The following is a 21,287-nucleotide window of genomic DNA, read 5'->3' as shown; positions in this document are numbered from 1 at the left end:
GCAAGATATTTTTAGAGTAACAATGAAACGCCAAACTGAAATTAAAAGTATTCCATTCCGAGTTCTATGTTCCAGACAGTGAATGTGTACTTTATGCACCACAAATGTTCTTTGCTCTTAAAATTCAACTCCTAATATCACAGAGTGTTTCCACAGAAAAACTGAATTTACATATTTAGATCTAAAAAAGCAAACTTGTTTTATTGAATGGCCTTTCAGTTTTCCTGAAGCCTTGATGCTCTCAGCTGGCTTCAGACTGTATTAGTCAGAAATGCTGAATGAGATATAACGCAAGGCAGGGGTGTTCAAACCTGCATTTAGCTGACCACAGTCAGCTGAGAATCAAACCTTTACTGCTAAAGGCAAGTAATTCCTAAAACACTCGGGTTTAAAATAAAGATTAAATTGTGAGGCTGGGTCTTAAGAAAAATGTAGGCTTTTCTGCACAACTTCAGTTTTCTTTTGAGAGTAGCAGTTTAGTTGCCACTAGCAATAAAAACAAGAAATAAATCATTAAAAACCCCAAACAGACAAAAAAACAAAACCAAAATAAACAAACTCACAAAAAAAAAAAAAAAAAAAAAACTCAAACAAAAAACTTCAAAACCCAGTGACAGCGAATTCCAGCACATTCCTGTTTATCATTCCAAGTGCTGCCCCAAGGCTTGTAACAGGGGCCTTGGCTGAAAGGGAGACAGTAAAACAGGGATGGTGGAACTCATCCAGCTCGTGCCTTGGGAAGTCATTTTACTTGTGAAAAAATACAAAGTAAAATCTCAATTTCTTAACTGTGTCTGATGATGTGAATGAAAGAAGGGAAATTCTGGATTCACAGATTTCATCCACCCTGTTCAGTACACAGTATTCCTAACGGGCAAGGCATAATGCAGAAATAAAGCCTCCATTCCATACATTCAAAAGTCTGCACACTCGTATTTCAGTCAAAGATACGTACATGAAGACACCTGAATATAACAAGAAGGAAACTAATGCAAATGCAAACTAAGTTTCAATGAGTATTGTAAAAATTTAGTAGGCTCTACCAGATCTGAATCAAACAAGACACAAGAAATATTTATTAACACGGACCCTTTTTGCAGACCAAATTAAAACCTAAATATGCAGGCAATCACTGAAAATCGGATATATACAGATCCGTAAGCACTTCAGTAACTTTTATTTCAGAAATCAAAACCACCCATCTTGTTCCTCCAGATTCTCTGCCTTTCAAGCCCTATGTTGCTACATTCTAAATAATATCTTTTTGCTCACAGAATAATCTGACCACTCCTTTTAATATCTAACAAGCCTTGAAGCTGGAAAACCTGAAAGTCCCAACTACTTACCACACGGAATTTCCACTGACATCAATGAAGTTTCCAGGCATGCCATGTACTACATTTGATGTTCAGCTTGTGACGGGATTTAGCGCAGGAAGAACACTGCACACTAAGCACAATACTGCCATTATCTGTGTTCCTTCAGGCCTGATATTGGGTCAACAGAACGACAGTGCTCACGCTACCACAAAGCCATCTGAAATAACCGAGTATGTTCTGGAGAAACTTAATACACAGGATTTTATTTTCTTTTTTAATTAAAATACATCACGTGCATTTTATACTCAATGAGCTTTTGCTTAGTAAGTCAAAAAAAAAAAAGCAGATTCTCAAATGCAGGCAAGTTGCTGACTTTGGGACAGTTAAAGAAAACAAATGTGATTATATACTGGAAAGCAGCTGGCAGTACAGAAACCCAACAGGAAATACTAATACAAATTTCTCTCTGGAGCATCTTTAAGCATTTAAGAAGGAGTAGCTCTGTAGAATTTCTACACCGATCGTAATTAAGAAGTATTTTTTGTTTATATTCTGAAGCTTACTATGTATATTCTTTATACTATCACCTCAGCACAGGCACAGACAGGACTTAGGGGTAACATGGTAGAACTCAAACAACAGCCTCCTGGTCCTGATTGTTTGAAGTGTGCACTAACACACCAAATTTCTACGCTATATTAAAATAAAAACAGCCAGCTCCTTTCAGCTGAGGCCAGAGGCAGATCTCCTCGTGGCTGCAGAGGTCAAGGTAAAAAACTCAGGGAAATAAACTGGGCAACAAGTAAACCTCAGCTATGAGGACACAGGAGAGGGAGAACAGAAACACACAATGCCATGGCAGGTAGGAAGAAACACAGGGCAGAAACAGACAAAGAGCTGAGATTACCTTAAATCTAGAAACTGAAGTCCAATAACAAGGCAAAGCAAACGTGTACCCTCAGCAGAGGTCACACGGCCAGCCAGCCGTGCCCACTGGAGAAACACCTTCCCAGGAATCTCCAGAGGACCTGGAAACTTGGGAAGAGCTTGAAGAGGTAATATGTATTTGATGACCATAAGCCAACAAAGAGGAGAAAGTGCCACTTTGAACTTTCCTTCTGAGACTGACTAAAATCCTCAAGAAATAAGGGGAAACTGGAAGGAACTGCTGCACATTTCCAGCTTAAGCTAAGTGCGACATGTAAACACACCGATTACTTTCTGGGACACAAAATTAATCTTCCTGCTCGGTTTCAAACACTTCCCAAATAGTTTTCTGTTGCTTTAAGGTTACAGGTGCAGACAGTGGGGTTTTCCCCCTCAGGTTCTGCCCTTTACCAAGTATGCACATCACCAACGCAAGGAAGGAAAAGAGAAAAGAAAAATCAACTTACAGATAGTTATCTCTGCTGTATGGAAATAACTATGTCTGAAGGACTGTAAAGACAGGTCTCTTCATGCTGCAGAAAACCAGAAATAATCTGGATGCAGAAAAAGTTGTATGTCTGGGTAAAAAAAAAATGGTTTGTTTGAAATTTTGATCATTTGGCACAACTGTTTACCTAAACAGGACACCAACCACCTTGTCTTCCAATCCACATTTAGGAATAACTTCCACAAGTTCTGCTAGCAAAAGCTGTTCTACATATAACTTGCTGCCAACAGCTCTTTTCACCTGTGTTCATGTATGTTTGCACAAATTGATAACAACATATGTGCATGTTTAAACACACTAATTTTGCTTCATTTAGATTTTATCTAATTCTACAACAGCCACCTACCCTACCTCATCAATGCCTCCCAGTCACATCTAAATAAACCCACTTTAAGAAAACGATTGCAGAAAAATTTCTACTGAGCCAACAGCAGGGTCTGAGCCCAACTCTGTACCTCTAAAGTACTGCTCCTGGTGCCGCCTGAGGCGTCATTCGTCCAAAAGTGACACTCCCACGTGACAGCCTTCTACCTGACCAAGGCACAAGTTATTTCTGCAAAGACATTCCACTACTCTTCAGCAGAGCACTTCAGTGTCTCTCTCACAGCATCAATACTAGTTTTGCAGCCCTCTTTTCCAAGATAACCCTGAATTCAAGGATCTATTGAAACCTGCAATCAACATTACCAGCAGCTAGATTTCAAAAATGTTTTGTATGACTTCAGCTCTTAAGCCCTAATGTCAGGGCAAATGAGAAACCTTAATATTAAAATCCACACAGGGTACTGCTAAAAAAAGTACTAATTTTTGCCCTTAAACATTTTTATACTTTTTAATATTACAGCTGTGCCTGCCTTCAATCCAGAACAAAATCACCCCCATTCCCAGTCGCACTAGTTCCACAAGGCTACCAGCTGTAAAACCCATAAAACAGAGTTAACACACAAACAGGAAGTTCTATTCAGTCAAACAGGAATCATCCCACTCGGCTCTGAATTATGCAGACTTCCAGGCGTTCCTTTCATGCGACCCATGGGACAACTGGGGTTACTTCAGTTTAAGAAGAAGCTGCTGCAGTTTAGCCTAGACCCCCTCCGGTTTGACTCCAAACGGTCACACGTGGCCACGGCACAGCTGCAGCTCACCGCCCTGGTGTCCCTCCTGCGCCGGCTGGGCCGCCCCCCGTGCCCCAGGGAGATCTGACTGCCTGCCTGCCGGCTCCTCAGCATCACTCCTGAGCCATGAGTGTACTGAAACGAGACCACGCAGGCCTCTCAGCTGTGCTCGGGGTGGTCCGACTGAGAGGAGCTGTCCCCTTCCTCCCGCATTCGGACGCCCTGAAAAACCTGACAACTTCTTCAAAACCTCACTCGGAAAAAGTCAAGCCCATGTACGCAGAGAGCTGAGAGAAGATCTAAGTTTACTACTGCATTCCTCTCCCCAACAGCAGTTTGAAGAGTGGCCGTGCCCCCTCAACAGTCGTGTCTCTGCAGTCAGCTCCCATTGCTGGGGTGCACTTCTGCTCTCTTCAGAGAACTGGAAATTTAAAGCTTTTGTTGCTAGTCCATATCCAAAGGGCCATGAAGTGGGAAAACTCCACAACCCAAAACCCCTTCAGTTTCTCCCTGTTTTCAGTTTAAAGACCAGGGAGATGAGTGAGCAAAAATGAGCTCTACAAAGACCAATGTTCTTTCCCTTGCTTCACATCTTTTCGCAAAGTGGAGAAATGTCTCGGAGCTGTAAGAATTGAGGTGTCCTTTGGAACAACAGAGAAAGCTAATAAGCTGGACGTAACTTTACAGGAAGTGCTGGTGTAACACAGAACAGAATAAAACACACACATCTCTCTTCAAACTTTTCACATCATCTTCAAATACAAAAAGAAGCCAAAATCTCTGAAATTCAATGCATAAATTATTTACTTTCTTCTAAAAAGCTGCTCCTAAACTCGTCCTTGCTCTAGCTCTCACCAGTCAGCCATGATTCACCAATTTTTCCCAAAACTTGGTTTCCATAACATCTAATTAATGCATGAAACTCTGGAGCTCTGCTTAAAAAACAACAACAAAACCCCCAAACAAATAAACAAACCCACCAAACCAAAAATGAAACCAAAAAACCGCTCTAACTCTGCCCTTGCTGCTCAGAAATACAGCATTGTATTTGCAAAAACAGAGAAAAATCTTCTCCTGCACACATTAATACAGACAGGTATCATGAGATCCTAAAATGAAAAGCCATGCTTTCTGACCCACAGGAAAAAGGTTTTTGCAAGCTTCAGATTTTAATCAAAGCCTGGTCAGAGCTCCATTCCAAACAGGCCGATTGTCCTTTTGAGCCAAAACCAACTTCCATCTAGTATTTTAACGAAAAATGTACCAGTGGAAGCCTCACCACAGGAATCTTTGGCGCACTCTGTTTAAACAACCCCAGCTGGTAGCTTCAAGCCAGCAGCACGCACAGAATTACCAGGATGCCTTCTGTCTTGCTCTGAGACCATTTCTGAGCATCTCTCACCTAGTGTCCGTGTGCTCTCTGGTCAGCACAGCTCCTACCATTCACTCGTTTAGAAAGCAACCGTGGCAGAGTGCAACCGTCACAAGACCACGGCGATTTCCCGAAGAGCAGTACATTACCTGCCAGATGAACTGGGAACCGCGCTCTGCAAAGGAACGGTGAAAAACCCCTCCCCTTGCAGGACTCGGGGTAATGGTGTCGTTTCAACAACTGCACGCAGGACACATACAACTGACTTTCCAAGAAAATAGGACTGTGCTGTTTTAAAGGTTCCAATAAACGAGGACATGGCAGCTTTATTATGCTCTGTTCCCTATACATTTAAGAAATATTCGGATTTATTTCTATTTTACTCTGGGCAAGAAGTTCATGTTGCCAAAGAGCACAGACTTACTCTTACGGATAATTTAGGATCAAACTCATCAGAAAATCAGCAATGTTGGTCTACATTAACAGTCTGAAGTTAAAAACTGAAAACCAGGTAGTTTTCACTCAGGTCCATGAGCTTTCCAGCCACTGCAGCAAAGACTTGAGCACGCCTGGCACAGAGCAGGCAGGCTCACAGCAGCCACCAACACCTGCACACCTGCAGCTACTGCCCCTCCTCAGCCAGCACTGCTGGGCCTTCCCTGCCCTTGGAAACGGCAACCACAGCTCTCAGTCACCCTTCCTCCTGGAGGGTAACGCAGGTAAGTACTGGCCTACTAAATTTATGGTTAATAGTAAAGTAAGTTTTATTTTAAGTAACATTTGTTGATAATGATTACTCTTACCTTCAAAAAATCTCTGTAGTTAAAGCAAAAGCTAGGACACAATAGAAACCTGATAACCAGCTTAGTAACTTTTCACTAATTCAATGTATTTTTTTTTCAAAAGACATACATAATAAAAATTCCATTGCCCATAATACCTAAGCAGTGTTGAGTTTTTTAATAGTGTAATGAAAAAGCAATTTAAAGTGCATTTCTGCAGCTGAGGGCTGGCCCCAGGCCACGTAGGAGCTGGCAGCACAGCACACACAGCCTGCTCTCAGTATTTCTAGGGCAACAACCACGACCAACTGCTCTCAGCCGTCCTGCCTGCTGGAGATGCAGCAATGCATGCACGGGAGCCGCCCTGCAGGCAGGGGCAGACCTGCAGCTCCCGCTGCCCTGGCAGCAGCTGGGGAGGTGGGCAGGGAGCTGCCCCGGGCCGGGCACTGCTGCACCAGGCAGGGACAGTCGTGGCTTTGCAGAGCTCAGCTCAGCTGGGGTATAAAGCACGGCAGTAACAGTCATACCTGAGTCTTTCCTGGTCCCTTTGCCACCCTCTCGGCTCTTTTTTAGAACGGCCTTTAACATTTTAAATGTTGCTCCTGGAGAATAACAGAGAGAAACAAAAATAAATGCAATGTCCATTCGCACAAGTCGAAACAAAAACCAAACAGGATGAATACAAATAAAACAGCGAGGGGATTACCAGAAACTTTTTGGCAGTCAGATTTATTTCTTACAGCGTCACTTGGTCAAGCAAAGTACTGATGCACAAAGAATGTTTCAATACTTGAACCAAGCAACTAAGAGTTTGCTGTCTTCTGGAACAGAAAAATAACGCAGCATTCTCCACATTCCACACCCAAATGCAGTCCCAGGGCTGAACCTGAGCAAGTTGCTGTAAGACACTCCAGCAAAAATAACCTAAAGTCAAGCTCCAACTCCCGACTGGCAGCAAGGGGAGCAGCCTGGGGTCACCTGGGAATGCCAGGTGCAAGCCTGTACAGCGGGGATAACAGCAGGACATGGCACCACCCCGCATTCTGTCCCCACACACAGCACGCAGCGGAGCTGGGGAACAAACCCCCCATCCCCACAACGCCTTCTGCCTGCCACACCACACACTGGACAGTCAACCCCAACTGAGCACCAGCTGCAGACTTCGGAGCAGTATGAAGTACAAGAAAAATACACTCGGGATGATGAACCTGAAAAACAGTTCTTTCACATAAGTAACTTCAGTGACAGAGCAAGGAAAACAGAATGAAAGGAATCATGAAGGGCATTTCTTTCTCAAAAAGCTTTCTGGGAGCATCTGTGAATCGCAATTTCATTTGTTTTCTGTACTGAAAGATTCAAAAGGTATCTCATTTTAGAAAACTTGCAGTACAGAACATGCAACAGGAAGGGGGGAAAAGGGAATCCGACTATGCTGCCTCGTGTAACAGACCGCCATGAACCCCACACGAAATCATCAGGAAAAGCAGAAGTCTTCCATCCAAAACCTCTGGATTCCTCAGAAAGTTCTCCTCAGTCGATGAAATAAGGCAGAGGAAGAGCAATCGGTCCAAGAGAATCGTTCAGCTCGTGTGGACAACCCGAAGCACGCAGAGGCAGCTCTGCGGCAGCCTGGGGCAGGGGCAGCAGCGACAGCCAGGGAGCTGTGCTGAGGGTGGCACTGCCGGGGCCACACACGCACAGACACAGCGTGCCACGGCCAGCAGCCTCAGCTGCTTCCCAAGGCATGGGACTGCATCTGCCCCCCCCAATTCCAGCACCCGGAAAGCTGGAAAAGCTCACAAACACACCCCCAAACCTGCATCATCCAACCGAAAAATGGAATATGCTAAAAGGAAGCAATTTAGGATTACTTTTTGGATAAAAAGCAAAATAAATGTATCAAGCATACAGAAACCATCCACCATGTTAGAAAGCCTGCACTGTGCAATGGCAGGACCTGAAGCTGTTAATGAACTTCAGGAGCTAAGAAGCGTATTGTACATACATAGTGGCGGGGTGGGAATAAAAGGAAGACCCGAAAAATCACATATTATATTTAACTCTCTTATTTTGCAAACACGACAAAAAGAGTTTTCCATGAAGCAGAACAGACAGGCTTGACATAGAACTGAAACTCTACAGTATATATAATTCCTATTCTTAGAATATAAATAAGGGTTAATGAGAGACCAAATAAAAGGCATCAAGGACAATTCCACCCTAGATTTTCACTTCTCGGAATTGAGGCCAATCTCCCTACCGTGCAGAGTTCTACAAGGATCTATTCCAACACAGAACAGAACTGGCGTGGAGGATGGTTGCTTATTCAGACCACATTCAGTGTAGATATGAAAAGTACCTATTACCTGGAAAGAAAGTCCACTTCCTTTCTTTTCCCCTATAAAATGAAATGCAAAAATGAAAGATCAGCACTTCCAAAGCAACTCACCTTCTGCTATGGAGTTATGCACAGAGAGAGAGCTAACCCTAAGGGCTGCAGCAGCAAAGCAATAGCAGTGCTCTTTGTTTGCAAGCTGAAAGGTATAAAAAATAAACTGTCTTCTGAAGTAATGCTAAAACCATCACCTTGGGTCCAGTACAGCATCACTCACATTTCAGAGTGTGCAGGTGAATGCTGAGGGAATGAACCAGCTACTACAACTTAGAAATACCACAGACAGCGTTACTTATTAAAAAAAAAACAAACCCAAAAGATACACCAAAGTTATCTGCACCTACCGAGATGCTTACCGACATACATCCAAAAGCATTTCAGCTTCAGGTAACGTATTTCTTCACAGCCATCCTTCACACCTCAGAAACACTAATTAAAGTGAACAGTGATAGTGCACATTTAGAATTTCTCATCCCTTGAACCAGGCACAAGATACTAGATCTTGTTTTGTTCTAAAGATAACTGCATTAATAGGCTATTTTCCAGTAATGCTGGTGCATTATCTTTCTAAGGAAACTGCACTTTCCTCACAGCTAAGCTGAAGCAGAATCACTGCTTGACACAGACTTCAGGAACCCTTTCAGCTACTGCAATTGCTTCACTTTGGTAAACAACTCCAGCCTACATTTTCTTAATTCCAATCTTTAAAGTCTGCCATGAAACCACTTGTTTGTTGTCCGGTTTTTTTAAAGATTTAAAAACTATCATTCCCATTTTAAAACGGTACTGGATGTGGACTTGTTATCCCACAATGCTAACAATAACAACATCCCAACACAACTCTTCTGCTTGCTCAATTGAAGATCCTGTCAGCTGCTGACAAAGGTGGACTCCCAGCTCACACCAAGAGCATTTTCAAACAGATGCTGCCCTCCCACCAGTTGAACTGTTTGTCTTCAGATGGAGAAGACATTCCACACATGCTTCCTGATCAGAGCATGAAGGGAAAGGGCAGAAAGCCCCTTGATTCGAGAATTTATAACGATCAGCTTCTTTATGAACAACTCCAAAACGCTGTCGGCTTTAGAAGACACAGATCTTAGGTCACGGAAAGAGTTGGGAGCGCAGGCATACACAACAGTTCACTTCTCAACCTTTACAAGTACTTCATTACCTGAGCAATCCCCTCTGCAAAGCAGAGATGGAAAAATCTCTCCACGTTTTCCCTCAGCCTGCAAGTCTCTCCTTCAAACTCAGCAACTTCCTTGCATGGGAACGCTTTCCGTGTAAAGCTACTAGTGAAGACACCAACATCAGGAACAAGATGACTCACAGCTCTTGCTCCACCTCCCTCACCTTTCAGAGAGGGTTATTTTCAAAGATCTACCCACAGGAGTTCCTCACTACTGCAGAGGTCAAATAAACTAATCCCACATGGCAGGTAAGCACCTGAGCTAATGCCCATGCACTCCTGACATTTACACTCCTCACATTACTACCCACAGCTGTGTTCCAGCTTCCATACTCAGATCCTGAAAACCAGTCAGCATTTACTTGCAAAGAAATAAAGGGTAGAACGTCTTAGTCTACTGTCTGCACAGAAGTACTTAAGGATTTGCCACCTTTCAGTGTGAGATTTATTAAACACATGCTTCAAATAATCTGCATTTTTAAAGTGTATTTTGCATTTTTGAATCCAAAGATTCAAACATTTGAATCTCAAAATCCTAAGCTTAGAAAGAAAAGTTCATTTAGTCAGAACTGTTTTCACTGCCTACAAACACTTTGAGAGTGTCATTCTATGTGTCACACAGAGAAGTTCCAACATTTCCCATCCCTGGCAAATTCAAAGTCCTTTAACTGAAGTGCAGATTTCAAACAAGAGGAATATACAGCAAAAGTCAATACCTAAAGGAGCAAGGTATTACTGATATAACAAATTAAGACAGTAAGTAACAAAAGCCTTTAAAATTACTACATTTTGGGCCATTGATATCTAGCATTTTGTAACAAACAGAGGGCATATCCCCAGATATGAAACTGCTGACTCATGAACGAGCAGACATTTGAACAGTATTTTACTTTATTTTTTAAAGATGCAACTTCCAGTGAGATATATTTGTGTTATGATGATTCAAATGCGTGAATGAAGATGATAAAGCATGCACTGGAGAGACCTGCCCCTGACCCTTTGTCCCTACAGCCAAGTAGAAGTGCCATGTATAATGTTTCCAACAGGCTGTATTTAGCCAGACCCACTGAAGTAAAATAGTTATTAATTTATTCATTCATTAGTTATTTATTTTTATACAGAACCCTAAACCATTATGGTCTTTACCCTTTGCAGGTGTTTCTCACACAGAAAGATAACAGAGGTACAAAACAGATACAAGACAGATACAGAACTGACAAGCTGCGGTACATCCACGTCATCTGCTCTTCAATCACCTAATCATTACTAAACTTACCCATGAGATACTCCACAGTTTCTCCCTCTCATCTGACCCAGTGAAAGCTATGCAGCAGTTTAGAAGGAAACTGCAAAGGCACAGCAAGGTTCCCAGTTTGCTGCTCCCTTCTGAAGTGGAATTATGCCCTGAAGCACTATTAAAATACAATAAGAGGGGAAAGATGAGCAAGCGTGAGAAAAACCTCATTACCCTGTTAGCTGTTAGAACGTGCTTTTGCAGTAGCTTTTTTCCCACCAGTCTGGACGTAGATCTCATTTCCCAGATGGCACAGATGTAACTATCCTGCCCTGCAATCACCCGCCCTTCTGCTCCGTTACTCTTTTACCAAACTGCCGATTACTTTGGCCAGTGCTCCTGAGGGCTGCCAACGCAGGGGAAGAGCTGGTCGCTTCCCTTGACTGCTGTCCAAAACTCCTGGGCGGGAGCCAGGCACTGCAAAAACGACTCTGTATCACCATTTCAGAGATTACTGCTCCCCTCTACTTGCTACTGCCCTGAAGCGCTGAGGAAACCGGTCTCCACGGAAGCAGATGGAGAGCACTCACTAGCCAGAACCGCTCACTTCAAAGGTCAGAAACCCGTCTGGACCGACCCCAAGCACGCTGCGATCGTGCAGATGGAGAATCACCAGAGCAATCACCTGTCTGGCTGCACGGGGAAAGAAGAGCAGCAGCTGCCAGCACAACCTGAAAATCTTACCTGCTCACAGCTTTTTCTTGTATGAAAAATATCTGACCACAGCAGAGGTGCTCTAGACTTTTTGTTCCCGTTCCGCTAAGATCCTCCAGAGCGAATGCCAAGACCACAGCCATCCACCCTTTTCTACAGAGCTCTCCCTTTCTTCGGTTATGACTCACAAAACAAAACGGAAACTAACTAATCCCAACAAAACCCCAGACCAGGTCAGTATTATGGCCAGAACACAAAAGAGGTGGCATTTTTCATCATCACAGCTACTCAGCAGGTTTTCAGTCAATCTAGTATGCCAGAGATTTTTGGGTTTTGAATATAAGATGGTGCAGACAAAACTCAAAGCTTATTTCTATTTTAGTTCCTTATCATATCTAGTTCCAAATCTCCTATATTCTTCATCCTTCTTACCAGGTATTTTCAGGATTCTATTCTCTGCTTTTTCACGGAATTTTCCTCCTGTTTTACTCATAGTTTTCTCCTAACACTACAGATCTCTATTTAAACATAGACCAGAACACACACCTGTATTTGCTGTCAATCTTTTCTCCCCCATGTCAGCTACCCTTAGAAATACTGGGACAGTATGTTTTCTAGAAACCCTAATGATAAAATACCTGATCTTGAAATGCCTGGGAATCACAGCCACTCACTTTTTCTAGAAATCCAACACAGAGGTCTGTCCAAAATCTGTACACAAACAACACGTTACTTACTTCCTGCTTCACAGGCAGAGATGAACATATTTATTACTAAGTAAACACTTTTGAAGGTTTTAATGTGGCTTTTAAAATATACCACTGTGATGTCAAATTGGTGTTTTCTTCCTTAGGGTAACTATTGTTACCTCTAGTTACCAGAGGTAGAGTGGTACATGTGTAACAACAGCCCAAGATACCCAAGGTGACAGAAAGGAAACATTAGGACTCCTCAAGACTTTCATTAGGGCAGACTCACAGAATGGCTGAGGTTAGAAAGGACCTCTGGAGGTCATCTGGTCCAGATGACCACAAGAAAACCTTGGAAAACTCTATCAAAAACACAAAGCAAAATTATTTCCTTCAGAGAACGTAACTGTCTAAATGTGCTGTGATTAGACAGTTAATAACAGTTAATATAACGTGACAGTACCCCCAGCAACCTTTCTCCTCCTAGAAATAAGAAAAGCAAAGCAAGTGCTAAGTGACCCTAAAATGTGGGAATGAGCAGGAACACAAGAACACAAAGCTCAAACACACCGGACCGTCCAGGACACACTGGCACAATTCCACGAATACACACACACAGAAAGAAGGGTATTCATCTTCATGGGCAAAATAAATTGGCAAACTTTGGAACAAAATATTAACATTCTTGAGGATGCCTAAAGAACAGACATTTAAGTCACATAATCCAGAAAGTATGTTTGGTATCTTTTTACACTGCCTCTTCAACCTCAGAGCATCTCAGAGCAATGCCAGCTCACAGCAGCCTGCAGGAAGGGGAACAATCTTATTTCCATTACACCCAGGAGGAGCAAAGCCCAGTTTTCCCGAGGTCATACTGGTGGAGCCTTTACAAGGTGGCCGGCGGGGTCAGCCCTGTGCTCCTGCTGCACTGTGCCAGATGCCATTCGTCATCTCTGTGCTTACACAGGACGTGACATGGGGAAAAGAAGGATCTCACAGCAGGTACAGAAGGAAGGAAAGCCACTCCCCTGAAGCACAACAAACTGCTAGACTGGCTTGGCTATTTCCTGAAATCTCACTCACCAGAATGAGGCAAACCAAAAATATTACTCTCCCTGCTTTCCACCTCAGATCCTGGGATGCTGCCTTCCTCTGGCTCTTGTGAAATGCAAACCTTCCATTTTTAATTACCTGCTTGTGTTATTTTATGGACCAGACTCAGGCACTCCTCTGCAGCGTAAACTACACGGAAACACTCTACCATCCACGACCTCCCGGCTCCTCTCCCCTGGAAGCACTCTCCACTGTAAGGGACAATGCAGTGAGAGGCTGTGACAGCACGAGCATCAGCTGTGTGCACGCTCCTGACAGCAGCACCTGCCCCAGTGGGATCCCGCACGACCCGGCACGTGTGGGCTCCCCACACACACGGCCCCAAAGCAGGGAGACTACTCACCTGAACTAGACACCTGCTTTAGGCGTGACTCCTCGTCAGCCACTGCAGAGCTCAGTTGAACGACAGGAACAGGGAATACCCAGGACATCCTAGAGCTCACTCAAGAAAAACTAAAGGCTCGTCTACACAAGGGGGAAAGTGTTTCATATTCGCACCCTCCCCATCCTGCACTAACTCTCTGGAGTAGACAAGATCCTGCACACGCTTACCAAAAATATGAAATACCCGGCAAGCCCATTTTTATTAAAATTTTACAGTTGTCCTGTTGTTTTCAGTAATTAAACAGCCAAGCACCACTAAAGCTTCTCACTCAGATGCCAGAAAGCATTCCTTCCACAGGCAAGTGTCCAAAATAAATGAATTAAAATCCTCACAAACAGAATTTGACTACTAGTGGAAAACAAACTTTTATACTTTAAAAAAAAGAAGTAGCAATTATTCATTAAAATCTTAAGTGTGTGTAAATCTTTCCAAGTTTGCCAAGGCAGCATATCCTGCCTCCCCTTAGCTGCTCCTGAGATGCCCACAAGCCCACTGTACATCAGAGTCGAGCTCACTGACACACGAAGAGGAGAGATGCAACACCAACATGAACCCGGCTCAAAATCCTGCCAATAGAAGAAAAACTGCAAGGAAACAAAACTCAGTTTTTGTCCTGGGGAAGGCTGAGAACTGAAGACAGGAGGGTCAAGCAGGGCTCACTGAGAAGAAAAGCACGTGCTGTTCCTATTAGAAGAGATGATGGAAACAGGTATCTGCCAGACTGGGGGACAGTGTGAGATTCCTCAGAGGCCAGCGAGGCAGATGCCCGGGACACACACAGGGAGCTTAGCCCAGATGCCCAGAGAGACCCAAGGCAGCTCTGGTGGCACACAGGGGGCAGAGCCTTGGGGGAACCTTCTGCACGGGCATGGGAGGGGCAAAAAGAGAAAAAAGTCCTCTCTGACAAACCATTCAGCACATTCCTCTGGTGCAGGCTTTGGCAGAGCTTTCAACTCCAGCAGAACAAAATAATTCAATGTCACTTTTGTTCTCCTTTCCTTATTGTCTTCTAAGGACCAAGTGCAACTTTTTTGGTCAGGGAAAAACCCCAATGTTAATTAGGTCCTTGATCCCCCAGACTTTCAAACTCTGCCCAGTACCTCAAAATGAGTGTAAAACACTTTATAAGCTGCTGCCACCAATCACTGCGTGACTTACTGCAAACTCACAGAAAATATCTGGTGACACACCACAGTGGCACAAAGAATGGCTTAGACAGAGAATAAACAAACAAACATACACACCAGCTCTGCATTCCTAGAGTTTTGAATATACCAGTACCATTGACTCCTGGAACAGATTGGTACCTGATACTAGAAGGCACAATGTTCCTCTACTCCATTCTGTCTTTGCCAAATACAATTTATCTTAGAGTAAAGCAGTTTTCCCTTTATGTCTTGCCACATTGTCTCCTAACTTTTCAAAGTAATTCTTGCACGAACACAGAAATTCTGGATCAGTAGTTGGGAAGTGCTGAGATTTTGACCTTACCATGCCTACACTTTGTGGTAGCAATATTCCTCTTCAAACTTTCGATTGCTGGAAAATTTTGTAGAAAAATCCAGGAACTCACTCCTTACTAACACAAAAAAATCCCTTTGTGACCTCAGTGGTGTTTAGCCCAGTGTAAAACAGATCTTGAAGCATATTAACTAAATAATCAACTGAATTCAAAGGCATTTCTGGTGTAAAATACAAAACAAGTCTCCCTCTAAAACTCTCACTAAGAATATTTTGTTATTCTTGTTCAAAAGTGACAACAAAAAAACCCATGCAACAAAAAAGCCCCACACAACACAGAAAAAGGGAAAAAAAATCCCCACACAACACAGTAAAAGAAAAAAAAAAAACAACCCACACAACACAGTAAAAGAATCAAACCCAACCCACACATTAAAATCTCTACCAACTTCCACCTCACTTAAATTTCAAAAAGCAAAGGTCATATTGTGCTTCTATTTACTCTTACTTGGATGTTGTTCAAATGCTTAATTGCTAAAGTATGGCCAGAAATATGGATCCTAAGGAAGGGACATCTGCTAAGATGGAAATGGATTCGTTGAATTGTAGATGACTGAAAAGAGAGAAGCACAATCTCTGGAGTAGACAAGTTCTAGTACTCTTCCAGATAAAACAAAGCTGAAGCAGATAAAATCTGAACACTTTTCAGCAATTAAACACCTCTGCTGTTTTAAGAGTGATAGCTTTGGATTTAACTTAGAACTACCAGCTTTTGACAAGTTCAGACATATTTAATACTTAATGTAGCAAAGTTCCACCAGAACCTAAGACAACAGTTAAAGATGTAAAACCACTGTGACCTACCCAAAGGTCCCCAGGCCTGACTCCATCGCAGAGCTGCAGAACTCACATTTTCACACAAACACACACATCAAAAACCTCCTGTCAGGGCGTTTCCTGTGCGCTAACAAGTTCCAGCTTCTCCCCTTCTGGAGCTAAATTTAACCAAGATTGAGTCTAAAAAAAAAACAAAACGAAAGCAAAAACCTCCCAAACAACAAACCAAAAAAGCCCCGCTAACAAACAGAAACAACACAGAACCCAAGCTATCCACCACATCCACAACTTCAGTGTAGCGCAGCAGACACTTTACAGAACCCTCTGGTCTCGAGGCAGTCAATTACCCAACGCAGGAGCCATGCAGCAGACAAGCAGCAGCCCCTCAGCCTCTCATCCCACTCTGGCAATGCCCCCGAAGGCTCCGAGGCACAGGGGACAGCAGCTCCCACCGCTCAGCAGGTGCAGGTGACAGCTGGTGACCTCCACGGGGCAGGCAGAGCTCCCACCACGGCCGAGGGCGCCCGGCCATCGGAACCTCGGCACCCACCACAGCCCCACCAGGCAAAGAAAGTTCCTCGCAAAGACTCCAGGCTTTGCAGAAAACACGCTGACTCTTGAATACTTTAATTGCAGATTTGTCTGAGCCAGGAAGGGCCACACACAGGCAGAAGGGTAAAACCAACTCAGGGACAAGGAGCCGCAGCACTCGGGCTCCTGCCGCAGCCCCTGCCCCAGCGCTGTGCGCCCCAGGCCAGCCCCGGGCCAGGCAGCCGGGACACCTCGGTGCCACTGTCACCTGGGGCAATTCTGACACCACTGCGCCACCAGGCACCTCTGCTTAGGAAGAGAGGGATAAATGCCACTAACGCTCGGAGCACTGCTCAGGGGGGAATTCTGCCAGAGCAAAATGAGACTGCAAACAGTTCCACTGTAGGCTGTGGCCTTTCTTCTCTTTTAACACCACCCTCTATTATAGAAACCTAAAACATGGAGGAAATCTGAATTTAATGATAATTCACAAGTTCTAACTCACATCACTATGAGTTAAGGGCAGCTGATAAAAAACTCTCAGATATTCAAAATACAGAAGTGTAATTTCATATATATTTTATATATTGTATATATTGATTACATAGGTACAATATTTAGGACCACTAGAACTCTAAGCTGCACGTAGTTTTCCAATTTCATCCACGTCTAGATACAGCTGAATTCCCTAATGCACAAGAACTAGATGCCTTCAAGACCAGCCGTATTCCCCAAATTATTTTGGCCTTTTAGACTGCAGAAGTGCCCGAGAAGCACTTCACAGAGTGCCCCACCAAGTCACTCACCTCACAATCACTGCAAACCGTAACCCCTGCACCTGCTGACACAGAGTATTTACAGAAAAATGCCAGATGGACACAATTCAGCAAGCATTGCCACCAACTTCAACAGCATCGAAACCGCAAAGGCAGCTCTTGATTTGACCATAGACACTTCAGCTTCTGTACAGAAATTCTGAAAATCTTGCTGCTGCCATCACTGAACCTCTTCAGCGGCGCAGCAAGAACGCCAGGCTGCGGTGTGACACCACCTGCGAGGCTGAGGGCAAACCCTTCTCTCCAGCACCCAAGGAGACACCTCACTTGTGCCCAGCCTGGCTGATCTGCACAGCTGCTCACTCCAAAAGCCAGTGGAACTTCTGCTTTAGAACTCGCACCCTCATTGAAGGTCAGCATTCCAGAGGGAGAGGAGAAAACACGCGAAATCCTGGATGGGTGACACCACCTCAGCAGACAAAGCCCATGTCCCAGCGGTGCTCCCACTCGCACCGTGGGCACAGCTGCCCGGCCCTCGGCCCCCGCACCAACGAACATCCCCAGGCACAGCACTACCTCCACGCTTCACGCAAGGGGACCGAGAAGTGGAGCTAGGATACTGCAAAGTTGAATACTCCAGTAACAAAGAACCTTCTCAGACTAAGCCTATGGCTTGGCAGGCCTCCTCTTGGTGAGGGGAAGAGCAACAACAAAATTCTGGAAACACAGCAAGAGAAACAGGACTTTCAAGAAGTTAAAGTAATTCCATGAACATCAACTAGAATGCATAAACTTCAAGGAGCAGGAGTGGCAAGGACGGGTGAAAGAAGCCTACACAGTGATGTATCGCCTACACAGCACAGAAATCTGAAATCATAAACCTCTGAAGGTTTGTAACGCTGCAAGACAGGGAGGGGGTGCAAGGAGACATTTCAGCTATGAAAGGAGACCAAAAGCACCCTGTTTGACTGAAGCACAGAGTGAAAGAAAAGCTGCACTCCAGTCCAGACTCTCCTACAGCCCAGTGAGCAGGAGATGGACACCACAGGAGACTCCAGCATGTCTGTGGAGAGCCCAAACACAGCATAGAGATCATCCCCTGAGCTCTGGAGTTTTATACTTAGATAAATAATCTAGTCAATTAAGCCTGCTGAAATAGCTTTACAGAACTTCTCAAGTACAATGAATACTGAAGGATTAATTCAGTCATGCTAAACAATGAATTTTAAAAGGAAACGATGGTAGGAGACAGCCGAGCAAACAGACATATTAACATTAGACCACACAATAGATATTCTGCATTAATGAGCAACTGATCCCTTTATTTACTTCCCTTCAGGATAAGATCAGAGAGGTTAAGACTCCACAAAAACAAACTTATTTAAAAAAAAAGGCACTTATCAAATTAAAGTTAAACACAAAACCAAATGCAGTGAGGATCACGTAATGTTTCAGAAGTTGCTTCTGGGGTTTCTTCAGACTGCTGTGACACTATGCCTTCAATATTCAGAAGTCCTTCTTTTAACAGTGGTGCTTCCTATACACAAACATATCGTTAAGAAATAAAACCTTACACGTTTGTTATGCCATATGCTGAGATTTTTTTTTTTCCATTGCCACAGCTTTGTGATAAAAAAACTCTCCAACCTCCACATCAAGTCTTGGGAGCTGAAAGCAACCAAAAGACATGAACTAACCCAGTTTTCTCAGACTTTCCCACACACAAAACATAAAGCTGACCTTTCTCTGTTTTTCTGGAGAATATGAAGATCTAGCTCCTGATAGAGCCTGAAATGCCACTTTCTAGTCAAAACAGCATCTCTACAGATAAACCTTCATCTTAAAATCACGGATATAAATTACAATTTACAGATGTTTATGGGTGTCATTACAAACAACCAACAGATCCGGCTGATGTTCTTCTATGCACAAGAGTTTCAAAGCTTGCTAAGTAATCTTTCACCTTCCAAAGAAAGGTTTAATTTTGATGAGAGGAAGAAGTTCAGTAAAAGAAAAACAAACACCTCTGCTAAGACTGCTCAGCTGCCTTCCAACATATAATTCAGATCACAAAGTTGCCATGGCATCAACTTCAGGCCTGTGGTCATACACACAAAATGTCTTTTTCCTACAGACTCTTATGGGAAGCTGAGCAACTCTGGCCACGAACCAAATATGTTTTGGCTCTAAAGCAGATACAATTCATCACCATTTGGACATTCCAATGGTTAGCTACACTGAGAAAGCAAGGCAACCAGCACTTCAGAGCACCCACATAAATGAAGCCCTGAATACACTACCCGGTCAGTGGCAGAAACAAACAGTACTTGTGTTTACCTTGCTCACTGGCACTATTTAATAGTATATTACCATTTTTCACTTAAACAGCAGATCAGAACAAATGGGAAAGGTTCATTTTTGGCCACTGTACATTAAACAACAGTGGGAGGAAATTTTCCAGGATCTAAGGTATCACACTTATTTCCCTTATTCCCTGGTATTTTCGGTTTTTAAGCGTCAAGCTATTTTTAAGCAACAGCTAACAAAAATATGAGGTAGCACAGGATTTCAGCATATACTGAATAATTCTGCAAATTCTGAAGTAGGCTGGATGAGTAAAACATTTAAAATACTCCAGACCAGTGAACAAACCTCCTGCCAACTGTTTTTACACCCAGCAGCGACAGGAGCCCAAAGTAAACCTCCCACACCCTCAGCTGTTGGCTTTCCAAACGGTGCAGCAGCATCGGCTCCGTCAGGAAGCGCCATGAGAGGCCGGGCAGGCAGTGCCACCGCCGCCCTGCCCGGAGCGGGGCACGGGGGACACGCTCTGCATCGCAGCAAAGCCGACCTAAACCTCCTTCTGTCCGCGGGGCTCACCCTCACACAATGGTGTGCCACATTACCCCCGAAAACGGTGACTCGGGACACAGCCCCCTACCCAACAAAGGTGCCTCATGAGGCCACGGCAAACACGGCGGCACTGAGAAATCAGAAAGCTTTAGAAAGTCTGCTTTGAAAGACACTGTTACGATACACCATCAGTAACTCGCACATTAAAAACGAACCAAGCGATCGCTCTATCACTTTGCGCCTGAGGCTGCAGCAGGAACACCGGCGACCTCCAGGGCAGGCCCTCCTGTCCCGGCCGTCGAAACAAGGTCGCTGCCCACAGACCGCACGTGCGGCGCGCCCGGCCCGGCCCGGCCCTGCGCCCGTCCCCGCCTTCTAACACCGCAGCCCAACACCACCAAGAAAACAAGTTCTGCAGAAAGCAGCGCTGCTTTTTTCCTTCCCCCCACATCTTCACTGTTAAAGGCACGAAAACCGCCCCAGTCACCCAAACGTGACAGTGCGGGCCGGGGAGGCGGAAATCGCGGCCGGGCCCCGCCCGGGCAGCGCCTCACCGGCCCGGCCCGGCCCCGCTCCCCGGGCCGCTCCCGAGCCCCGCGAGGGGCACCCCCGCTGGCCCCGGGCCGTGCCCTCCGCGCCCGGCCCCGGCCCGGCCCCGGCCCGCGCCCGCCCGACATGCCCGCACGCGCTCCTCCGTCAGAAAGTTTTACCGGCGGCTCGGCGCCCGCCGGCCCCGCGCGGCCCCGGCGCGGGCCGCGGGAGGGACGCGGAGGAAGAGGCACGGAGGCGTCGCCCCGCGGCGGGCCCGGCCCCTGGCCCCGGGCTCCGCGCGCGGCCCAGCCCGGGCTGCTCCGGGCTGCTCCGGGCTCCTCCGGGCTGGGCAGGCGCGGCGGCGGGATGAGCTCACGGCAGGGGCGGCGGCAGCGCCCGCCCCCCGCGGGACGGGCCGGGGCGGAGCGGGGCCGGGCCGCCGCGCTGAGGGAGCGGAGCCATCCCCGGCCGCCGGGCCGGGCCGGGCCGGGCCCGCGTCCCGCCGCACCGGGGCCGGCCGCCGAGCCCGCGGACCGTGTGCCGCCCGGGGCGG

At 45.3% G+C, this 21,287-nt stretch overlaps 1 protein-coding gene across 7 annotated transcripts in view; it reads right to left on the bottom strand.

The window, feature by feature from the left end:
* Positions 1-21,068, bottom strand: part of TANC1 (tetratricopeptide repeat, ankyrin repeat and coiled-coil containing 1) — a 57,326-nt gene extending 36,258 nt beyond the window's left edge. For 6 of the 7 annotated variants that reach the window (XM_066190509.1, XM_066190512.1, XM_066190510.1 and 3 more), the window contains exons 1-2: positions 20,914-21,068; positions 6,551-6,625 (exon numbers count right to left, since the gene is read on the bottom strand). In XM_066190509.1, coding sequence (XP_066046606.1) covers positions 6,551-6,611 — 61 coding nt within the window. In that variant the 5' untranslated portion in view covers positions 6,612-6,625; positions 20,914-21,068. Of the gene's footprint in view, positions 1-6,550; positions 6,639-20,913 lie in introns of those variants that run through there. The other variant, XM_066190508.1, reaches the window with a different exon arrangement.
* Positions 21,069-21,287: the final 219 nt, after the last annotated feature.

The sequence above is a fragment of the Chamaea fasciata genome, unplaced genomic scaffold, assembly GCF_029207755.1.
Source record: "Chamaea fasciata isolate MVZ Bird 193981 ecotype frontalis unplaced genomic scaffold, bChaFas1.0.hap1 SCAF_8, whole genome shotgun sequence".
Lineage (NCBI taxonomy): Eukaryota > Metazoa > Chordata > Aves > Passeriformes > Sylviidae > Chamaea > Chamaea fasciata.
Note: the sequence above shows the minus strand (reverse complement) of the source record. Positions and strands in the feature narration are given on the sequence as shown.